Source organism: Neltuma alba, unplaced genomic scaffold (genome assembly GCF_004799145.2).
Source record: "Neltuma alba isolate B1F8T4 unplaced genomic scaffold, ASM479914v2 tig00003586_pilon, whole genome shotgun sequence".
Classification (NCBI taxonomy): domain Eukaryota; kingdom Viridiplantae; phylum Streptophyta; class Magnoliopsida; order Fabales; family Fabaceae; genus Neltuma; species Neltuma alba.
In genome coordinates, this window is record NW_021633342.1 from 19,683 (window position 1) to 44,709 (window position 25,027).

The 25,027-nt window shown below is 35.2% G+C and overlaps 1 protein-coding gene and 1 pseudogene across 1 annotated transcript; both read right to left on the bottom strand.

Annotated features, from left to right (window-relative positions):
* Positions 1–1,975: 1,975 nt before the first annotated feature.
* Positions 1,976–5,897, bottom strand: LOC114741947 (disease resistance protein RPM1-like). Its single transcript, XM_028930193.1, has 2 exons — positions 5,450–5,897; positions 1,976–4,579 (listed from the first exon to the last, which is right to left on the bottom strand). The coding sequence occupies exons 1-2, from the start codon at positions 5,895–5,897 to the stop codon at positions 2,178–2,180; spliced, it is 2,850 nt and encodes a 949-aa protein (XP_028786026.1). The 3' UTR covers positions 1,976–2,177.
* A 5,029-nt stretch (positions 5,898–10,926) lies between these two features.
* LOC114741946 (disease resistance protein RPM1-like) lies at positions 10,927–23,944 on the bottom strand (annotated as a pseudogene).
* Between the last annotated feature and the right edge of the window lie 1,083 nt (positions 23,945–25,027).

Here is a 25,027-nt window from a genome sequence, read left to right on the forward strand (position 1 = left end):
CACACAGGCCTCGTAAAAGATAATTAATTCTGAAAAAGTCTATGAAAATCCCCAAATGCTTTCTAAGTCCTCAAGGACCTCAAAACAAAAAATTAAAATTATAAAATTACCTACTTACCCTCACTGAATGATAACATACACAGCATACAGTTACAACCTATATTTAAGCCATTCATAACATGTACATAAGCTAATCACAACTCACACTCAACCGAATGACAACATGCACAGTATACAGTCACACCCTACACAGCAGCTAATAACAACCTTTTCAATCATTGAGGGCAAGTAGGTAATTTCACAATTTTAATTTTTTACTCTGAGGTCCTTGGGGATTTAGGAAGCATTTGAGGATTTCTAGGGAGTTTTTCAGAATTAATTGTCTTTTGTGGGACCTGTGTGTAATTTTTCCAATAAATGATAAGTATCCAACTTCATGAATTGGGAATGGGTTAAATTATTTCAGGGAGAATCTCATCTATTTAAGGCTCTTAGAAGACCAATATCTACATTTCAAAGCCAAAATTTTTTTGAATTTTTTAGACCTCGTTGCAATCCTAGAGATTTAAATGGTCATTTGCATAAAATGCACTCAACTTCTCCAAACCAAGATAAAAAGCGTTCATCATGGCCGCCGGCCGGCCATCAAGCTCCACCGTCAATGTCAGACCATCATCGTCGGCCACTAGAATTATTAGCCCATCATCGGGGTCACCACTTGCTGGCCATCAGTTCTGAAGCCACCGGAGTTGAATGTCAGGAAGTGAAATGTAATCAAGGGTGGTATTTGAATTTGCAATCTCAAGGCTTTCCAAAAGTATATATAACCATTAAACTTGAATTTCCAAACCATTTACAAAACAAATCTAATTATTCATTTCAAAAGATTAGTTGTGAATTCGCTTCAACAAAGTCGTGATTTCTAATAAAGTATTTGTCAGTAACAAAACCAAAAGTTTGTTCTTTTTGCTTCTGTTACTTAAATGAATGATACATTTCAGAATGTTAGTTGTGGCCTTTTCTTCCTCTTCTACTGAGACAAATTCTACTAAGGTAGTTGTTAATGAATTGTTTTCTTAAAAAACACAAAAGCAGCTTCTTTAATACGGCTTCAACATTCTGGTCAGTCGTAGGCTCGCCAGGGAAGCAAACTATCTGGTGCTGATTCTGAAGTACTGTACTGGTATCAAAGTCTGATCAAGAAGCTAAAGCTCAAGAGGAGCTGTCAGAAATTTTCAGGGAGAGGTAATAATATCATAGTTATGGGAGAACTGGACGCAAACTTTAATTAAAGAAGACCTGCAGTAAGAAAGTAGAGCAGGTTGGCAGATCACAGCTAGCAGCAATCTGCAGATGTGCCCTGTAGAAATTTCATAATTTTGTCGTCCACGTTGATATCTACCTCGAGGGGAAAACTACATTTTTGAGGTTTCTTTTGGCAAAAATTGAGACAATGTTTCTGGCTTCGAAATTTCGTTTGAATATAATTAATCATATATTCGCTGGACTAGTTCAGTCTGGGGTTTCTAGGAACGATTAGAATGCCACAGTTGACCTTACAAGTCAGCAAGGAGAAAGAAAAAATGAAACCATCTCGTAAAATTAAAGAACAGTGAAACCATTCAATTTATGCGATATCTGCCAGGCAGGACATTGTTAGTGGTTTTGTTATCGAGGCACGGAGGCTGCAAATACTCCAGTCTTGACATAGTCACTCCTAGGTTATAGATTAGATCCTGACAACTATTAATAGTGTTAATTACAGTCTTGCATGATCATTTATTACAACTGATAAATAACTAAATCTAAAACAAATTTATTCTTGCAAATTAAATAGGCATATCCTACTCAACTTTGTGAGGATAAAATCACAAGGCCAGTTTGATGAGAAGCAAAGAAAGCAAAAGTACAGAAAAACTAATGGATGCATTGCTTTCCTCCAGCTTATCTGCTTCATTTACTGTACAGTCCATTAAGAATCAGAATAATAAAAAGTATGGGATTTATTCAAAGATTAAATTACAAGTCGTTTACACTCCACACAGAATTATGATTAGACTGTAACTTTTCTTCACACTATTTACCATAAGTCTTTTCCTAAATCTTAGATGAAGGCGGACTAAAAGATACATCTTTGTTTGATGAGACTTAACAATATTACATGACACAACCTGAAATTATACTTTCCATAGATTGCGATGTTCATGACTTCTCATTACAATACCAGAACGAGGGGAACTCTCTTTGAAGCTCTCTAGTGCATAAACATCCCAACCACCATCCCTCCAGTAGGTAAAATAGACTTCTGGTATGTGTGCAACTTTCCAGTAATCTTCTCCCCTATCATCTGGATATAATGTCATGATCAGTTCATCAGGCATATCGAAAAACTCAAGGGTTTTCAGCTTAGTCAAGTGTTGTATGCCCGATGGCACATTCTTTAGCAGCTCACAACGCTGGATTATAAGCTTTTCCAGGCAAGGCATTGCATCTTTCTCCACATTCACCTGTCTTAGTCCATCAAACTTGTCAAGACCTAAAACCTTAAGCTTCTTGAATTTTCCAGACTCAAAACATAGTGTGTCACCATCATAAACCTGAAGTAGTTCGAGATGTGCAAGATTGGGCAAATCCTGTAGATACACCAGTGGATCATGTTTTAAATTGCTCCATTTGAGAATTAACTTGACCAGGCTGTGAAGTGAAGGTATCCACATTGGGAGCTCATGTAAGTGTCCTGACAGATACAATCGTTGAAGAAATGGATGAGGTGAGCATAGGAACCTGAGATCAATGGCCTTATTCTCACCCTCCGAAGTTACTGAGAGTGCGCGTAGATTTGTTAACCTCTCAATGGATGAACAAAAAGCCCTACTGTCTTCCTCTCTTAGCTTCATGATGCCTAGCCTCCTTAGTTGAGTTAGTCCTTCCAGCTGCTTTATTAGGGGGATGCAGCATTGATCTACCTCCATGAAACAAAGCTTTTGTAGTGACTGGAGATTTCCTATTCCATGGAGGGCTTTGAAACCGCATTTGGCATGGGCATAACTTCTGACTTTGGTATGATAATGATACACCAGGAGATGGCGAAGTTTGTGAAGCTTTGTTATATCAGCCGGCAATTCTGTGACAGAATTGTATTTGACATCTAATGTTTCTAGGTTCTGCAACTTCCCTATAGAGCTTGGAATAGTTTTTACCTTTGTTTTCCTTAAACTTAGATATTTCAAATGATACAGATCAGTAATTTGTACCGGAAACTTCTTCAAAGGTGCTTTTTCAAAATCTAGAACATTAAGCAGTCTGAAACCACCAGGAAACAATTTATGTAGGGAGAATTTCTCTGCAACCCTAAACATGAAAAGGGAACGAAGTTGAGACACAGACCTTTGATTTTGCCCTTTTGGAAATGTACTATGCACTGAAAGGCGTCGAGTCCTTTCGGGCCATGCTGCACTTTTCTCATTGATAATGGCTGCAAAGTTTTGATCTTTTGATTTCAAAATGAGAATTTCTCTCAGAAGGGCATGGATGCGGAGAGTTTTTACCCTTCCACCTGACGTTGTCTTTGCAACTTGTATCAAGTTTCTGTTCAACAGCTCCTTGAGATAATCCTCTGCAACTTCTTCAAGTGTTCTTCCTTCTTTGGCTTCAATGAATCCTTCTGCCATCCATAACCGAATCAATCTCATCCGCTTAATCAGATAGGCCTCAGGAAAGATGCTCAAGTACAAGATACAGTGCTTCAACTGGTGAGGCAAATCACTGAAACTGAGGCCGAGTACTTTCTTCAAATTATCAAGCTTGTCATTGCCTTGAATTTCAGCTCCAAGGCAACGGCATAGCATGTCCCACTCATCTATAGCTCGCCTGTCTTTTGTAGCCAAAATGCCACTGACTGCCACAATTGCAAGGGGAAGACCCTCACATTTTCTCAAGATACTCTTGCATATGCACACCAAATATGAGGGGCATGAATGATCAGGAAATGTTTTCCTGCAAAATAGATCCCAAGCTTCATCTTCTGATAAGCGTTGCATGCTGTACACCTTGCCTTTGGATTCTATGCTAGAGATAGAAGCCAAATCAGTTTTTCTTGTGGTGATCATAACTCTACTGCCACAAGTGTTGTTAGGCAATGCATATTTTACAGCTTCCCATTCATACATGTGCCACACATCATCAAACACCACAAGGTATCTCCTTCTCTTCAGCAACTTCTTGATAATCACCTTCAACTGATCACCCTTCATGCTTTCCAAGCCTTCTGGAACTGGCCGTCTTATTTCATGAAAGAGCTTTTTGACTGTGTCTTTAAGAAGTTCCTCAGTACAAGAAGAGTGAGAAACAGTAACCCAGGCGCAGGTTTTGAAATGTATTTTCACTTCTGGATCATCATATACTTTTTTCACGAGCGTTGTCTTCCCCAGTCCTCCCATTCCTGCCACAGATATTACTTCACGGCTGGAACAACCTCTGACCAACCACTCAATGAACTGATTTTTTTGTCTGTCTATGCCCACTAGATCGTTGCTGTCCAGGAGAAGAGCATCCCCTCGTTGATCATGCCATGTGTTTACTGCTCAATAAGATAGTTCAGTACACTATTCTTACAAATGAATTAACATGCCTTCCTTGTTAGTATAGCAGCTTTAATAAACTACAACTGTTTGATGAAACTTCTGCAAATCAAACAACTACCCTCAAAGGCTTAAATTGTTGGGAGAAAGAAAAATAACAAAGGTGGGTTTTGATGCTTTATCTCTGAGACCATCTTTATTCCCTTTTCCCCTGATAATAACCTTCAAAAGCCAAAGGGGGTTAAATCTAGCTTGATTTGAATGAGCATAAACACGAACCAGCATGCAGTTTTCTCAAAATCTCGCCACTATTTTAGTTGGAACATATGGAAAAGAGTCAGTATGAGCAGAATCTAGTGCTGGCCCTACGTAACTTGTTATGGAAATCAATTCAATTATGAGCATGCCTACTTGTTAAGGTAGTTTAGTGTTATACTCTTGCAAATTTAGGTGTCAGTAACAATAAATAGATTTCCCTTTTTTCTTTTAAAACTTTCAGAATCTACAACTCTTTGATCAGACATCTGCAAATCATCAACTATCCCCAAGAGAGCTAAGTTGTCTTTTTGCTTCTTCTTCTTTTCTTTTTTTTTTTTGTGGGTCTTGGTCTGGGTCTGGGGGGGGGGGGTCAAAAATCCTGAAGGATGGTTTTATCTCTAACTCTGTCTTTCTTTCCTCCATCCCTGATAACAAGATAAGGAAATCTTCAAAAGAAAAAAAGGGGTTCCAATCTGGCTTTGTGAAAATTCTAGCTTTAGCTGAGTGAGCTGCAGGAAACAGCATGCAATTTACTGGAAAAGAGCATCGTAACAAGCAAAATCAAGTGCTGATCCTATGCAGTGTCACTAGTCATGGCAGTCAGTTAGTACCTGTAGAAATAGAATTTGAAGCACGTGCTGCAGCTTCATATCTACTGAGGAACCCCTGGTGGCCTGACAGAATATTTCTCATTCGGCAGTCCATGTCTTTTAATTCAGAAGAAATCCGATACCGAGCTTTCATGTTTCTGATACAGCAAGAAATCTTGCTAAGAGAAACAGAGAACCCATCTGAGTGGTTATGTCTCTGAAGAAGCTCTAACTCATCCAAAAGGTCTTCAGTCTTGTGAACAACATCTCTCACTTGCCTGGCCCAAATCTTGAGTTCCTCATCACTGTCTTCCAATTCATCTGGATCCTTTAACAAGGCTCTGATAAGTTCCAATCTATCTTTCTGATGCCCCGCATCGTTTGTTCCAACCCAACCGAACAATTTCAGCTCGCTTTCAAATAAAGGCACAAGCTTTTGGAGAAGATATTTCACTGCTTTTTCTGCCATTCTCTGTGACTTCTCTAGATGAGTGACATTTTCCACTGCAAGTCCAAAGCAGACTGGCAGAGAGATATTGCTTCGTAAAACTAAAAACTCACACTCGCTAGCTTTATATAGTTTTGATACCCTTCGGCTTGTTTGAGGGACAAAGGAACGGCTTCTACTGCATAAACCTGATAGCTGGCGTCCTGTGATTGGTCATTCAAAATAATTTTTGATTTATATCATCTTAGAAATAACACGGAAGATAAAGATAAACGACCATTTCATCTTCCCTTGATATAAAAATCTATATACAACTGCATCACTGGTGGACGAGGAACCAGCAAACATGAAAAGAAAACATAATTTACAGCAAAAAGTTGACTTTAAAAAAGCCTGTGAAGAGGGCCATAACTGAATTTCCCGGGTCTGGCTTTCCTCCCCTGCTTGTCCGCTGCTTGCATGCGACACCGTTTTCAGCAAAATGAGAAGAGGCTTGGAATGAAAAAATAGGATGAAGTGGATTTGGCAAATGGATGTAGGCAAAAGCGTTCAAGTGAGTTTGTGGGACCCACCCACTTGTAAAACATTTTTTAAAAAATCAATTAAATAACTTTTTCTTTATTAATTAAACAAATAAATAAGAAATGTCACATCAGTTTTTTAGTGACGCATATTTTATATCTCCATAAACATTGCACACGCTCTTGGTGATGGAAAAAAAATTAAATGCAAATTCTTTTTCATTCTATAAACCTGAAAATCACATGTGAGGATTAAATTTGATTCATTTAAGATTAATTAATTTTACAGTGATAATTATTTCTTTAAAAATTATTATTAAAATTTTAAATTTTCAGTTTTCAAAAGTTTCTTTTAAAATAATTTATCTTTTATTGAAAAAGATTAACCAAATGTTTGCTTGTTTTATAAACGGGTGATCATCGATAAATTTTAAAAATGACTGTCAAGACATAATATGATAATAACTTTGGAAATATAAAAATATGCATCACTAAAAGACTGATTAAAATAAAAGCCGAGGTTAAAACGCATAGACCATCTTGAAATATTTTTTTTAGGTACATCTATCACACTAAAATAATTTAATGGTACATGTAGCATCCTAAACTATTTTTTCAGGTATACACAGCATTCTAAAATATTTTTTAGTTTAATTTTACACTTAACAATTTAGGGTGCTCAATGCACTAAAAAATAATTTTAAACATTGGGAGCACATAAAAAAATACTTTAAAATGCTAGATGTACCAAAATATAATTTAGAGTGTTGTATGCATTAAAAAAAACTTCAAAATATCAATTGCATAATAAAATATTTTAGGATACTAAATTTATTTGGAAAAATATTTCAAAGTGCCATATACCTTGGCCCTAAAAGCTAAGTTTTCTCTTTTTCTGTATTCATCTTATTAATGAGAAAAGGTATTTAATTGATTTTCTAACACATGTTTTGGAGATGGGTGGGTCCCACAAATAGGGATGAATACTTATTCTTCCCCCCACTTGAACGTTTTTGTCTTTATCCTTTTGCCAAATCCCCGTCGTCCTATTTTTTTTATTCAAAGTCTTCAGCAAAACGGTGCCTTTTGCAATCAGCGGACAGGCAGCGGAGGATGAGGGCAGCGGAGGAAAGCCAGACATTTCCCTGAATTTCTAAACGTTGTTGACTGACTTCTAGCTTGATGATAAGAAACGTGTCAGGGTGGTCAAAAATGACATTCCAGCGTGTACGTTGCATCTCTAGTTCAAAATGAAGATAAATTGAATTCTATCTATTTCCTGACTCAGCACTGGGAAAAAAATTTGTCTGATGTAGAAGAAATGTCAAAAAGTCCATATAGCAGCATAATGCCAAACGAGAGAATTATCAACTATGCTTAAGGACTCAATTAAAAAGTCCATATAACTGTATAATGCTAAACTAACTTTTTTCTTGATGAGCAAGAAACGTGTGAAGAGTGTCAAAAATGGTATGAAGTCCATAAAAAAGTATCATACTAAGAGGGTGTTTGGATGAAAACCAAACCATAGTTTCAGAAGTGATTTTACAATATACGAAATAAATATGTAGAGGAGTTTGTCTCGATTTACAGAAAAGTACTTTTAAAAAGCACTTCTCTTAATTCCCAAACATCCCCTAAATTGCCTGCTGGCTAATTTTCTGTTTTGTTGCTCAGAAGAGGAAGCTCATAATTGGTTAGACAAGAGCTCAGATATTAATTTCAATTCATCCTGCAGGAATATAATAAAACAAATGTAAGAAAACTTAGAGACAAAAAGAAAGGTTGATTATAAAGTGTAGATTATTGGGTTTAAAATATTATTCATTAGAGCTAATCCAATTGGTGTAGAAATTGCTTATTATTATAAGTAGAAATAGAAAAAGAAATTAGACATAGAATATACTTTTATTCATTGATTTCCATATTTAGTACTCCTCCGATTCTTAATATAATACCTATTTAACTAATTTGATTAGATTAAAAAAGTTAGATAAGTTAGTTAATTGTAAGAAATATAATATGTTTTTTCTCAAACACCATAAGCATCTTTCTTAATATCACATTTTCCTCTTCTATTGGATTATGATTGAAGAAGTACCTATAAGAATAATTTAAAAAAAATTGATAAATATGAGAAATAAGTTTTATATTTAGAATTAAAATCAATTAGGTTTTATATTAAGAACAGTAGTAACATTTTCCTCTCTTAGGGAAATGGAATCAACTGGATATGCCATAAGCATAAAAAGATGGGAAAATTACACTCAGGTCCCACAGAGCACAATTAATATAAAAAAGGTCCCTCGAAATCGCGAAATGATTCTGAAGTCCCTAGGGACCTGTGTGTAATTAATTCTAATTGTGAAATTACCTACTTACCCATGTTAATTTTATTGCAACAATTCGTTTACAATATCAACAGTGGCTGTTAACAACCCGAGAAGACGTGATTAACAACCTCGGCAGTGCTCATGACAACTCACTTTGTGAAATGCCAGGGGCGTTGTTAAGGTTGTTAACCATCTCTTCTCGGGTTGTTAACAGTCAGTGTTGAGGTTGTAAATAGGTTCTAATTTTATTACAGCAATTCATTTACAATCTCAACAGTGGCTGTTAACAACCCGAGAAGACGTGATTGACAACCTCGGCAGTGCTCATGACAACTCACTCTGTGGAATGCCAAGGGCGTTGTTGAGATTGTTAACCACCTCTTCTCGGGTTGTTAACAGCCACTGTTGAGGTTGTAAATAGATTCAAATTAACAGGGGTAAGTAGGTAATTTCACAATTAGAATTAATTACACACAGGTCCCTAGGGACTTCAGAATCATTTCGCAATTTCGAGGGACCTTTTTGATATTAATTCTGTTCTGTGGGACCTGAGTGTAATTTTCCCTAAAAAGATGCAACCATCAGTGCAGAATTTTTTTTTAAAAAAAAAGAATGACGGATATAACAAGTTAAAATTGCTGTCTGAGTTATGACAAGGATCGGATTAAATGTGAACATGATTATGTACATTTATATTATCAAGCCTGGTCATTAGAAGCCGAAGAATACTAGAGTTGCAAGAAACCAAGTTAAATCATATAGAAATCTGGATCAATACCCGAACTCTGAAGTTACTAAGTGAGTCACTAATGAATATAAAATGTGCTTCCATATGTAAACGGCCACTTTTAAGCATATGTTTTTTCATCAGAAAAATTTGGAAAATTTTCACTTCTTTACAGGATTTAAAACTGGTGCCTTGAGTAAGACGCAAGACTTGGCCAAGCTTCATTGTACTTATCCAAGATTTGGGCAGGAAAGGTTGTTGGAAATATGGATAGGTACAATGAATATATTTCTCTCTCTCTCTCTTTTTAAATTACTCCTCTGATGCTAAATATATGATCTTTTTTGTAATGTAATTTACATTATAAAAAGAGTTCTATATTTAGGACCGGAGGAGTATGTAAGTATTGAGAAGTCTTTCATATGGTTTAGTCAAGGACCACACGCGCTCTTTCTTTAAGACCAGGGAGGGCTATGCCACGAACTATGAAGAATTCGTTGTGTCTCTTTTTTTTTGCCCTGGAAATATTGTATCTTAATTCGGTTAATTGATACAGTTGGGAGTAATTAACAGTGTATTTTGGTTGTTGAAGCTCAATCACTCTACAAAATTTGAAACTTCATGAATTGAAAGTGAAATGAATTATTTTATTTCTAGGCTGAAATTGTTTATAGGTTGAATGAACAAAGATGATAATTGCTTTTCTACCCCAAACAAAAAAAGAAACAGATGATACTTGCTAATCTCTGCATTTCTTTCTTTATTTGTTGCTTCACCTTATTGGGCCTGCGATAATCAGTACCAAAATCTGTTTTTGTCATTTGTGCTGGCCCAATTTGTCATCATTAACACACATAAAAGAGACAAATTTTGAACTTGGACGGTGTTTGGCCCAATCCTAAACGCGCAAATTCGTCTCCTCCCATGTAATATTTGTACTGTATTAGTCACTACAGATCAAAGCATTTGTAATACAGTACCCTAATTCATATAAAGTTATGCAGGTTAATTTACGTGAGTTGCCTATCCAACACAAAGTTACTAGTTCACATTTCCAGCATCAAATGACTTGCAATGCCAGCATGAAACACCTTGTGTAATGTATCTGAGTTATTTTAAGTCATTTAACATAGTAACAGCAAACTTGAAGAACAATAAAATCAACAAAAATACTTGCAAGGACACGGCTTTACTTGCACTGGATAAGTTGGTCAAATTCTGCAGAAAAGTTGAAGAAGTGAATTGCAGTACTGTACTGATCTATTCATATGGAAGGTGCAATTTTTAGTGCTCTGCTTTTGAATCACATAAAACCCTGCTTATCTCTTGGCATTACAGTTGTATCAGCATTTCGAAATCTTTATGAATCATGAATGTGTTTGAAAACCAAAAACTGAATATTTCAATCTTGGTTTACTTGCTCGGACAAAGTCTGCAGTCATTCTTTTTTGATACATTTCATAGATAAGTTAAATTTCCCAGAAAGAACCAAGGTCATAACTTTTCATTGAAGCATTAAAACTGGATGAACTTCCTCTTCCCCCTGAGGTCTCTATTGAGTAAACATCCCACCTACCAGACCTCCAGCGGACTGAATAAACAATGGGTATGTGGGCCACTCTCCAATGATCTTCACCTCTTTCGGGACATAATGCCATGATCAATTCATCAGGCATATCAAAGAAACCAATTGATTTTGACTTAGTCAAATGTTCTAAGCCTAAAGGCGCCTGCTTCAATGATCCACTTCGCTGGATGATCAGCCCTTTCAAATTAGGCATTGCCCCCTCCTCTAGCAGCATAGATTTCAGACCATTTAAATCATCAAGGCCCAAAAGTTTCAGACTTGGAAATCCATTTGTTTTGAAATGCAATTTCTTTCCAACATAAACTTGCAAAAACTCAAGACGAATTAGATTGGGAAAATCTTGAAGATATATCAGAGTATCCTCCTCTAACCTGCTCCCTTTCAGATACACTCTGACTAAACTTTGGAGAGAGGGTATCCATTCAGGAAACCTTTCTAAACGTCCTCTTAAATACAATTGTCGAAGGAACTTAGGAGGCTTGGAAATGTTTCTGAATATCAATGATCTCATCATCTTCTATTGCAGTTAAGGATAGAGACCTGATATTGGTCATCTTCTGAGTGGATGAGCAAAAAGCAACCCCATCTTCTTGCCAAATCTTTCTAATGCCCAGCCTCCTGAGTTGAGTCAACTTTCCTAACTCGACCATCAAATATTGACTTCCTTGGTCTGCCTCTATAAAACAAAGGTTTTGCAAAGATCGCATACATCCTAGTGGGCCTGGCAACTTGAAGCCATACCTTGGGTGGAAATTATCATGGGAACCAACCCCATATCTATAGGTGACGGAGTGGATGCAGCTCTAAGATTTCAGCTGGCAATTCAGAGACGTCGGGATGTTTGAGATCTCACGTCTCCAATTTTTTTAGCTTCTTAATGGAGCCTGGAATATTTTTCACCTTTGTATTCTTCAGGCTTAGATACTTAAGGTGGTAAAGGTTGACAACTTCAGCAGGAAACGAATCTAAAGGTGCATCCTGCAAATGTAAAACCCTAAGTAGCCTACAACCATTTGAAAATAATGCAGAAATGGGGAAATGATTGAGTGAATCAGATAAAATAGTAGAGACCGCAGATGGAATGAAGTCTCAGTTTGCTGTATGTTCTGTAAACTGTTGAACACTGATAAGCGGCGTACTCTTTCTGGCCAGATTATGTCCTGGTCTCTTGCTATTGTTGCAAAGTTCTGATCTCTTGACTTCAAATTGATGATCTCCTGTAGAAAGTCATGAACACGACAAGTCTTGATCCTGCCATCGCTGTGTTTCTCTACCACTTGTACCAGACTTCTGTTCAAGAGCTCCTTCAGGTAACTATCTGCAACTTCTTCTGGTGTCCTTCCTTCTGCTCCATTGACTTCAGCCATCCACAACCGAATCAATCTGATACGTTCAATAGCATAAAATTCTGGAAATATGATGAGGTACAACAAGCATGATTTAAGATAGTAAGGCAAATCATTTAAACTTAAACAAAGCACTTTCTTCATATCCTCCAGTTTGTCGTTGCCTTCAATCTCAGATGCAAAGCTTCTACAAAAAAATCATCCATTCTTCAACGTTGGTTCTGTTTTTTGAAGCCAGAACACAGCTGACGGCCACAATTGCTAGAGGCAATCTCCCGCATCTTTGCAAGATACACATGCAAGACTGTTGGCAGTAACACCTAAATTCTCCAAAAACCAATAGATCTTCCACCTTCTCTATAATGCTATGCAAACCTTGTTGATGGCAATACCTACAGAGAAACGTTAAATCCGAGTCGTGTCTTACAGGCATTGTCCTTAAGAGCTATTTTGCAACTATCGGCAAAATAAGGAGCAGCACTCCCAAGATTAAATGGATTCTTCCTATAAGAACATGGTGAGCAGAATAACAAAAGATAAAGAACTCAGTAAGGCAGAACACCAGAGGAGGAAAGAAAGGTGCCCGAAAACTCAAAGCTCGGTGGTCTCCTTGAGCTTCTGTCTCATGCCCTTTTTATAGGCTACAGATCACAATGTCATTGGACACATTTAAACACACGTAATGACAATTAACTCATAATTAAATGAGCAATTTCAATTAGTAATTAATTTATTTAATGACTATTTAATAAAATTTTCAGTTACGAACATTGAAAAGGCATAATTGTTATTAAAATTTAGATAGATATTTTCAATAAACTGCCTAGTACCGTATTTGACTCATGCACAAGGAGTGAGGGGAAATTGCCGGATTTGTCTCCGGTGGCCTATTGTGCATGCGAACTCACTTCTCCTCTTAGCCCATTTAGTAGTCCAAATTCACTTATTACCTAGACCTCCACTATCCAAACAGTGTGGAACTCTTCCTTTGACACACTCACACACAATATTTACAACAATCCCCCACATGTGTCAAAGAAAGTAACTTTAGCTAAATTAAACACATGGATATAACCATTGTATCTAGTGGTCATCTGGACTATGAACTAGACCTAGACCAATAATACTTAGTACATAGAGATGTCAGTAGTCCTATAGACTATGAACTCATATCTCTTGGGCATATACTAGAGGCATTATTAGTTAGATTATACCCCCACATTTCCGCTATTAATGACGTTTTTGTGCGTTAAGATGGCCATGCGTGTGCCTGGTGCATAACAAATGCTTTAGAGATTTTGCCACGACCTCATAGGAGTAGCCCCACTCCATATTCATAGAGATGATTTCATTAAATATACCTGCAATGAGCACATCATCCTGTAGAATTGTGAAATCATTAAGAGTTTTTGCTTAGTCTCATCAAAATACATCCCAGCACTTTCTCATGTCATAGGAAGGGACTAGTAATTTTAGTGCTAACAGAACTGACAAATGACTTGTTTTTACCTATTGAATCTTCTTAATGGAATCACTAATCACAAAAGTTGGGTTGCCATCATTGTCATTTTCAGGTGGCTTTAGTCCCATTTTCCTCGACTAATTTGTTTCTTCCTAGGGTTATTAACAGATCTACTAGGTCTACTTTGACCTCATAAAATTGATTGAGATATCTCCACAATTTTAAAGCATGCTTATTCACATTGTATCTCAAGTAATTTCTACTTGCACCATTGTTTTCTCTACAATGATTATTACTATTTAGCAATCACAACTCATCGACAAGTGTCGGTTTTACACCAAAACATCTGCTAAGAAATTTTCAATATCTTAGCCTCTAATCACCACTAAAGGTGAATGATCACTAGTGAATTTCTCTCACATAAACGGAAATTCAGTTAACATCTGTGTATCTCTATACCACAGGAATCCACTATACATGATACCAAAATTTATGGTGTCCCTCAAGTATTTCATTTCCCTCATAGGACTCCATATTTAAATATCCGTTCATCAAAAGTTACATCACAAAGTTAATTTAATGCAAAAAATTTGTGCATACACAAATTGAGCTGCACAACTCCTTCAAACAAAGTGTTAGTATCATAAGCAATATTCACATACTGGTTCTTAAAAACCAAGCTTTTAAAGCCATGTCTCTAAAAATCTCATTTTTTTATGATTTCAACACTTAAGACCACTTTCACCCATGCTTTCATATTAAATTTTGAAGCAACAAAACATTATAGATAATATTTTATATCCACATTCAATATTCACAATAGTTGTGCATACTCATACATATTTATATGAAGATAAATTATTTATCTGCAAATAATATTATAAAAATTAAAGCACCTTTATCTCTATACTAAATAAATGACTACATTTTCATGCCCACATAATGCTTGATTTAAACGACATAGAAAACTTTGATAATTCACAAAATTTGCTCTCAATAGCAAATAACCAAGCCTCTACTTTTTTTAAAAAAAAATCAATCTCAACACACATATTGAGATTTCTAAAATGAGACTAACACAATTTGAAATAAATTAAAACATATTTTTCTCTACTAATATTATTTCTATAAGGTACCTCACATTTTAGACACCCCTACACTTTCAAGTATTTATTTTTATAGAAAAATTATTTACATCCCTCATCAATAATAATTCTAATTAAATTAGAATTTGACACTAATATCTCCTCCCATTCTAATTATAAATTCAAATAAAAAATGTCATTCTAATTTCACAAGACACCACAACAGATTAAATTTAAAGTTTGTTCCCAATGCCAAACTATTGAAATCACCGCATAAAAATATGGATACATAGAATATAAAATGTTCCATTCATATAATCAAATATTTTTGTTAAAATTGTCATCACATAATGTATTTTAAATTCCACTAACAAGTTTAATTGTCCACACAACGTTAATATATTAAAACCGACAAAAGACCACTCACATGGCATTTATATATAGGGGGTTATGAAACTCATAAAATCAATGTTGCAATATATTTTTATATACGAAGCCAATGGCACACTAAAAATGATTATTTAAGGAGAGAAAATGTTGATGGAATTATAGGAGGTTAGCAACTATTTAAACTAATTTAATATACCCATCAACCGAAAGCAATAAAACCTCAACAAATGGAAGGGATTAAATTCACCGGAATACTCATTAACTAAACCCAATAAAACCCTTAACATTAAGAGTATATATATATATATATATATATATGGAGGTTATGAAACTTAATATAATTAAATAATCTCTTTTAATATAATAATTAACTTCCAGAATTTCCAACAAGATGATCATATATGAAATCACACTATGAACGCTAATGTTCACATTAATGAATATTTAAGCATAACAGTAATAAAACCCAAAAAAGCCAATGACAGAAGCAATTACATTAAAAGGATAAATGAAACATAATATAGATTCAAGACCCATAAATCCAATCACATCACACTCATGCAACCGATTCATACACGTTAACCTTTTTCTCTCTCCTGTTTTTGCTTTAATTCCGCCCTCAAAATTTATAAACTGGAAACTTATTATGTGATTACTTCGAAATTCATTCATCATGAATGTCTATGTAACCGAAAGTTATTCACTTTATTGCGAACATATACTTCACAAAACAGTGAACTCCATCAATTACTACATGCTAAATACAAGTACCATCTAAAGTTGCAGCTTCTACAAATTAGCGAAACATCAGGTCCTACATTGAATTTTGTATGCAAACCTCAAATAATGGTTTCCACACAACACAGTGAATTCTCATCAATTCATATAAAATCTCCTTTACCATTTGAAAGAGGAAAAATTCATTAAAAATATAAACAAGCTCCTTGCCCACAATCACTAACTAAGATCAGAAAAGAAACACACATTAGCATGTAGACGTTAAGCTAGGTACTAAATTATTAAGATTTTCCACAATAGTCCATTGAACACAAGAAACAACGTCACAGTCACAAAGTTGTTCTTGCTTAAAGAAAAGCAGTACTTGATCGGTGTGATGTGAAACAAAACTTCTTTTTAGGTTCTCATCAATCCCATGTATACCTTCACCATTATCATAGCATTTATACTAGGACTCTTCATCTCAACACAAGCTTTCATCAGGTTCACGCCTACCACCACTTTTGATCATCATACTGGGTGGTTGTGCCTAGGTATGTGAGTTAGAACTCAACCCTCAAGTCATCTCTGGCCTCTACAAGAGCCAAAGGTTCACCCCTTCTCATCTCCATCTTGCTAGAGAGATGAGGAGCAGTCTATTGGCCAATTTCTTTATTATGAGGTCTCAAATAATATCCTAAAATGAGGCACAAGTAACAAACATGAGGATAACTCAAACTTCTGATCAAATAAGAAGCAAATGCTTATTTGAATAAAACCATTAAATCAAAACAGGACAAAGCTTAAAGATCTCCCCACTTGATAACTTTGTTGCCAATGAGTAAGAAAATAATTGATGCAAATAGCTCTTAAGATTGTTAGCAGTAGCACCTAAATTCTCCAAAAACCAATAGATCTTCCACCTTCTCTATAATGCTATGCAAATCCTGTTGACGACAATACCTGTAGAGAAACATTAAATCTGAGTCATTTCTTGCAGACACTGTCCTTAAGAGCTATTCCACAACTACCGGCAAAGTAAGAAGCAGCACTCTCTAGGATTAAATGAATTCTTCCTGTAAAAACAGGATGAGCAGAATAGCAAAAGATAAAGAACTCAGCAAGGCAGAATACTAGAGGAGGGAACAAAGTTGCCTAAAAGCTTAAAGCTCGGTGGTCCCCTTAAGCTTCCGTCTCATGCCCCTTTTATAGGCCACGGATCACAATACCATTGGACACATTTAAACGCGCATAATGACAATTAACTCATAATTAGATGAGCGTCTTCAAGTAGTAATTAACTTGTTTAATGACTATTTAATAAAATCTTTAGTTACGAACATTGAAGAGGTATAATTGTAATTAAAATTTAAATAGATATTTTCAATAAACTGCCTAGTACCGTATTTGACTTGTGTATAAGAGGTGAGGGGAAATTGCCAGATTTGTCTCTGGTGGCTTATTGTGTATGTGAGCTCACTTCTCCTCTTAGCTCATTTAGTAGTCTAAGTTCACTTATTGCCTAGACCCCCACAATCCCAAGTAGTGTGGGACTCTTCCTTTAACATATCCACACACAATATTTACAACAAAGTTTCCTCCAAATGAGGAGGACATGGATTCCCTTAGAATGTCTTCATACAGAAAAGAGACCATGCTTCACGCTGAGGTAAGAATTCCATGTTATAGACCTTACCATAGAGTTTGGTGCAAGAACAAGCAGCAACATCCTTATTTCGAGTTGTGAGTATTATTCTATTGCCATAATTGTTGTTAGGAAAAACATGTTGGACAGCATCCCATGCATTTACTCGCCATATGTCATCCAGGATGATCAGGTACCTGTTTTGCTGAAGCAAACTCTTGATTACCTCCTTTAGACTTCGACATTTTATTGTGCCAACTTTTGCATGAGTTGATTTTCCTGCAACTTTATGGAGCTGTTGAAGAAGGTCACCTAGGAGCTCGTTGATCTTGAAAGATTGTGAAGCAGTGACCCAAGCCTGTATCCTGAAATGCTTCTTCACTTTTGGGTCATCATAGACTTGCTTTGCTAATGCGGTTTTCCCCAACCCTCCCATTCCACAAATAGGAATCACCACTCTTCTAGGTTCTTCCTTGAAAGGCAAGTCAATTAAATGCTTGTTCAGCTTCTCAACACCAACAAGGTCAGCTTCCTCAAGTAGAAGCGCATCTCCTTGGCTATCAAGCATAGATGTATACCGATTATTGAAGCTTGGGCCAGTCTCAATCATTTTGGGACGACCTTTTGAGATGTTGTCCACTCTGCGTTTGATCTCTTGTATCTCTGAAGCAATCCAATGCCGAGCTCTAAGAGCCTTAATGGAGGAAGCAAACCTGCTGAGACAAGAATTGTTGCCATGATCATGATGATTCAAAAGGTGAATAGTGAACTCATCAATGGTGTCTCCCATGTCATGAGCCGCGTCTCTGACGTGCTTAACCCAAACTTTGAGTTCTGGGTCTTTGTCCTCCAAGGAATCAACCACCATTTCATCTTTGATGTCTGTGCGAACCCCTCTCAGCATCTGCACTTGTTCTTGAAGTATATGTGATAAGTATAAGCCCAAAGGGAGAATCTAATTCTAAAAGACTAGTCTATTGAGAAGGAGAGCCCATTAAACTTATAAATCCCAGATTCTTTAATATGGGACTCATAACAGAACATTCCCTCAAGAGGATACATCACTTCACTCAGTCTTCTTACCGGTCAGAAGACTTCGCAGGTAACCCTTTTCGGTTGGTTGACTCTCAATAAAAGCACCAGTATGATGAGTATAAGCCCAAAAGGAGAGCCTAATCCCAAAAGACTAGCCTATTGGAGGGAAGAGCCTATTGAATTTATAAACCCTACAACACTTATGAGATTCCTTAATGTGGGACTCATATCCGTATGGAAGTCAGCTTGTCCAGCAGAAATGAAACTGAACTCTCTTCCATTTCTTTTCAACTTCTGTATGGCGCTTTTGCTTCAGATTTAGATTTGAGATAATTTGAAGAAAGGAGAAATCACAGAATGATGCCTGGTTTTTTTCCCGATGGTTTCTCTCTTTGACGATGTGCTTATTGGTTTCTTTCTGGTTTCTCTCCAGACTGATCACAACGTCCTTAGTCTCAAATTGGCACATCCAATTCTTTTCCGGGAAAATTCGACGATGAGTCCGGTGAGTTTAGCAATGAAAAGGAATTTGTGATTAACAATGTTAAAGTTACAAGCAACCAAGTCAAATCATGAGCGAATCATGGCTAATAAAGCCATTGAATTACTGTCAAATGAAAATCAAATGTCCTTCCACTCGTAAACTAATCATTTTTAAACATATATTTTCTTCAAAATACTTTCGGAAAATTTTTGCTTCTTAAACACGGCAAAATTTAAAATTGGTAACTTGAATGAAGACGCAGGATTTAACCAAGAATACAGGAAAATCAATTTTTTCTTGACAAGTCTTTGGGATGGTTTAATCAAGGACCGCATATGATTCTTTAGGATAATTATGCTATGAATTATAGTGCATTTTCGTTGTTGAAACCCAAGCTTTTTTTTTTCCAAAGAAAAAAAGCAACTTGTTTTTTTTAAAATAAAAACTGTATAACAGCTTAACTAAGAATGGCCATGAAGGCCGTACAAGTTTAGCTTCCTTGGTCAACCGCCACTCTTGAATCATGCAACATTCAAAGTTTTAATATGAGAATTAGAGTTAATTAAGCTATGATTATCCAAAAAATTGAGGTATCAAGTAGTTGAAATTGAATGTTGAGGCTTAAAAATACTAATATTGATGATTGAAGGTATCTAAACCTTTTTGAGTGGTATTAAAAATCAGGTGCTTTCAAGGGTCAGATGATCTTGCTTTTGAGTGATCCTTTTTGCATTGAAAAATAGATATCTCAAACTTTTTAAAGAGCCCTAATTTGTAGTTTTTGGAGATCCTTAGAGTTAGTTATAAATTTTTAGAAATCAAATCTTATATTTGTGTTTTTGCAAGACGTTTGCTATGGCAAATAACAAAATGTGTTAACTATGTCATTTGCTAAACATTTACTAGATGTTCAAATAGCAAACAACACAGTGTTAGTTGTGTCGCTTGCTAGATGTTCACTATAACGAATGCATTGAAACCTAGCTTTATAATTTCGTTTCATATGTGATTTTTAGAAGGTTTTGGGAGAAGAACTCATGGGGCTCTACTAGGATTTGATGCTTTCACCCTAAGGGAGTATATTTGAGCTTCCAAATATCAAAGTAAGTATTTTTTAACCTCATTTTTATCTTTTTCTCTCAGATTTTTTAAGATTGAGATAGTTGAATCTTAGAGTTCTTCAATAATTTTGAATGGGTTGAGATTTTGACGGATTATTTGAATTCAAATGACTTCTATGGACCAGTTCAAGTGTTTAACTGATTTGGTTTTCTTGGATTTGGAGTGTGGAGAAATTTAAATCTGGGGTTTGTATTTTTGGGAGGTGCATGATGGTTAATGATATTATAAAGATTCAAAATAAGTTTTGATGATTAGGTTATATTAATATGAGTTAGAATTGATATTTAATCAGTTTAAGGTTTGAGTTGACTTTTATTTTTACGTATTATTTATGATGAATTTAGATTAAGAAGATTAGGGCTTTAAATCAATTGGTATAATGAGGAGACAATTAAGGATTCTTATAAGTTGATTGATCTATTAGGATAATATACTAAGTTTTGTATTGGTCAATTTGAAGTTGAGAGAGGTTTTGGGTTGAGTTAGGATTTTGAGTCAACTACCTAGTTAGTTTGTTAACTAATATGTAGTGATTATGTGTTTGTATAGATTGTTTGTGATTGGTGCTGTTATGCACAAGATAACTTGTTTATGGTAATTGATCCTTGTTTAGATGAGAGGTAAGCACTTTCTATTCATTATATATACTAGTACGTTGTTTGTATTGTTTTGGAACTATAAAAGTTATTTTGGTATATATTTGGAATTATGTTAATACATTGAAAATGACTATATCATGCGAGACTAAGTTTTAAAAATGCAATCCTTGGGTTTAGAACAATATGTTGCCACTTTAGACTGTGATTTGGAATTGGACTATTGAATTGGAAATTGACTACTTGTTGGATTTCTCCAGCATGATGCATATGATGGGCATTAGTGAGCCTCCATTAATACATGATGGTTGGCTTTTAGTGCTTCTATTATAATGAGGGAATGTCCTCCTCTGTAGGTATCCCCCAAAGTGAGGGATCGGCTTAAATTTATCTCCCAATGTGAGAGATTAGTCATTTTGGCTCTTGTTCCCCCATAGTGAGGGAATGTAGTCATTGGGATTGTATTTGCATGATAACACTGATACATTGTTATGAAACTTCATAATTGCATTCTAAACCCTAAGAACAATAATATTGACATATATATATGTATGATTACTTATTATTCATAACCATCTCACTTAACACCTTACGAGCACATATTGGTGTGTATGATGAGCTCAACTATTGATTACTGAGACTTTTATCTCACCTTGTGATTTAATCTGTTTTTCAAGCGAAAGTTTTAGGGATGTGTTGTTAGGGAAGAATCCAAGAGCCTAAGCTTTATGGCTTCTTGTACTGTCTCCACTTTTTTTTTTTGTATGTGTCAAGGAATTGTATAGTGCCATATAGGGCCCCTCTCTTTTGCATACTCTCTATTGATTAGAGATTTGCTTATTTCACCTGTAATGATTTTATTGAATTGTGTTTAAGTACTACTAGTAGGCTGGAAGCTTTAAGATTTTGCATGTGACTTTTATGAATGAACTGTACTTATTTATAATACGTTTTATATATTGTTTCAGTAATTGGCTTGGTATTGTGTGTTTTACATATGGGCCTAAAGCTCAAAAGCCTAGTTCAAAACATTAATGTTTGATAATTGTGTTAATTAGCGGCCTTTTTCTTTTCACCATGTTAGAGGGGTCATATTGAATTCTTCATTTGAGTGTGCTTTTATGAGTAAATCTCCCTTGGAAATAAGTTGAATAGTTTCTACTATAGTAGTTTCTTTTAACTATTTCTCTTTTCTATCATAGTGTTTTAAATGGTTCTTAAAGTGAGTACATAAATGGTTTTTAGAAGGTGATTTTACAACTCTGGGATGAAAGTTGATTTTTTTTTGTTTTACCAAAGAGGTAGAAGTTGAACAAAAAATATAAAAATTTGCCCCCATGTGATGGGAGGCTAATTCATCTTATTAACTTAACAGGATGAATAAATAAACATGATAAATCCTTCCCAGTGACTCTATGCATAAAACCTTATATTTTCGTTTTTCATTCGTGTTGGCCCATGTTGACCCATATAAAAAAGGTACAAATTGTGGGTTTGTACTATATTTGGGCTACGGATGCAAGCTCAAATCCCTTCCTGGCTTTTTAATGCCTACAATATCAGTTAGACTTTCAATAATAAGTTTTATTATTTACAAATGGTAATAAACACAAATAAAGGGTCAGGGAAAACCTTCAAAGCAACCGAATATTATATATACACACAAACACACTATCTCCTGTTCTTAATATAAAAGCCAATTGACTAATTTAAATAGATTAAAAAAATTAGTTAAGTTAGATATTTTTAATAAATAGATGTTGTCTTTCTTAAAATATCTCTGATAATCAAGTGTATTGACTAAAATTATCATTATTATAATGACTAGCTATCTTAGGAAAAAATAAATAAATATGAAAGATAAAGAAAATTGGAGTCTCATATTTAAAACCAAAATAAAAGTCAAATAAATTTTTATATTAAGGACCAAAGATAATACGGTTGAAGTACGTTGAGAATAAACTACTGTATCCAGTCGCGTGGAAACTCCAATCAAGCACACTGAAGATAGAGCAAAAACCGTGGGAAACTTATGGATGCCATGTCAGCTTTTGAAGGAACCTAGCAACTTCTCTGTTGTCCTGCTCGTTTCCTTGTTACATAGATGGTCGTGAAGCAATCGTGAGGCACAAGCTCAAAAAGACAAAATGAAGCCATGTATGGTTTAAAGCGCGCGCGCGCGCGCACAGAGAGAGAGAGATATATATATATATTTATAGCCTGAGCCCTAATTTTGCAGACTACGTTGAGATATCAGGTAGAAAGGCTCGTATTGATATCTTAATTACGTCTCAAAACTTCACCACCTTCTTCTTCTATGCCATGAAACAAAGCTCTTATTGAGATTGCAAACATCCTATTGAAAGCTTGAAACCATGCATTGAGAGAATAATGCAAATATAAATAAATATATATATATATATATATATGGAGATATCATCTGGTGAATATGATAAAGCAAACAATAGCAGTAGAGAACACAATTCTGCAGGCTAATTATGACAGAGAGGCTTCTCAGCACCCACAAGATCAGCTCCCTCAACCAGAAGTTCATCTCCTTGAAGATCATCAAGCCTTGTTATATCCAGATGACTGGAGCTTGACCCAGTCTCGGTTGCGCGGGGACGATCCTTTGAGATGGTTTCTAGTCTGCCTTTGATCTCTTGTATATCAGAAGCAATCCAATATCGAGCTCTGAGAGCTTGGATGGCGGAAGCAAACCTTTTACAAGGAGAATCGTGGCCATGTTTGAGGTAATCCACAGGGCGAGTAGTGAACTTATCGAAGACGTCTTGCACGTGATGAGATACATCTGTGACTTGCTTCATCCAGACTTTGAGTTCTGGATCGTCTTTGTCCTCCAAAGTATCTTCAGCGGCCATTGAAATGGCCTTGAGTTGCTCCAGTTCATCGTTGATGAACTCAACTTCTGTTCGAACACCCTTCAGCAGATTCAATTCTTCTTGCAATAAAAATGTCATTTTGTCCAGTATGATCAACACCGGACTTTCTTCCATTTCTTTTCAACTTCAGATTTTGACAGGGTACTTTGACAGTTCGAGGACTAGCGGTAGCGGACGGTGGGTGGATTTTTCTGATGGAATTAATATAAGGATAAGAGGCCTAATGACTAATGAGTTTTCTGAAATTGAACAAGTCATGATATCAAGGCTGGAAAATTAATCTTTACATCATACATAATTAGTTAAAACACATGAAACTTTGCTGAACTTTGAGTAAGTTGTACATCACCTCCCTCACTTTTACAAGTTCAATTAAGAACCTGGTGTTTCATATTTCAACTATAAACTTTCCTACCGTTAAAATTGTTGTTAACTTTAACGGTTCTTGTCATGTTAAAATTTTTTTATTTTTTATTAAATACCATATCAATTTAAAAAAATAACACCTAGTATTTGACATGTAATTTTTAAGTATTTTATACTTTTTTATTTAAAAAATGGTTAGATAAAGATTTTAAGTATTTTTTCAAGTATTTTATACTTTTAATTATTTTACTTTAAGTATTTAAAAATGTTTCAAATTTCATGTCAAATGCTAAATATTATTTTTTTAATCAATATAGTATATAATAAAATATATAAAAATAGTGACATCGCAAAATCGTTAAAGTTAACATCAATTTCAATGGGAGGAATGTTTATTATCAAAACATAAAATATGGGGTTCTTAATTTAAAATTTTAAAAGTCAGAAAGGTGATGTGCAATTGGTTTAGAGCTTAGAGGGGTGTCGTATATTTTGGCGTCCATGATTTTGTTTCAGTTAAAACTTATTCCCTAAACTTTAATTTATTACAACTCGATTCATATAGTTTTAACAATTTAAAATTTTAATTTTTAAATGATTAAATTATAAAAATGAGTAACATAAAGTTAAAATTTAGAGACTGAATTATAACCAATTTAAAATTTAGACCAAGTTGTATCAAAAAAAAAATTTAGACCAAGTTGTGTCAAGATAAAATTTATAAATTGAGCTACAAACCAAGCAATAAAATATTAAAACACGCATGGTATAGTTTGCTTTAATATTTCACATAAACCGATCGTCTAATTGTGACCATAAATTTTTTATAAA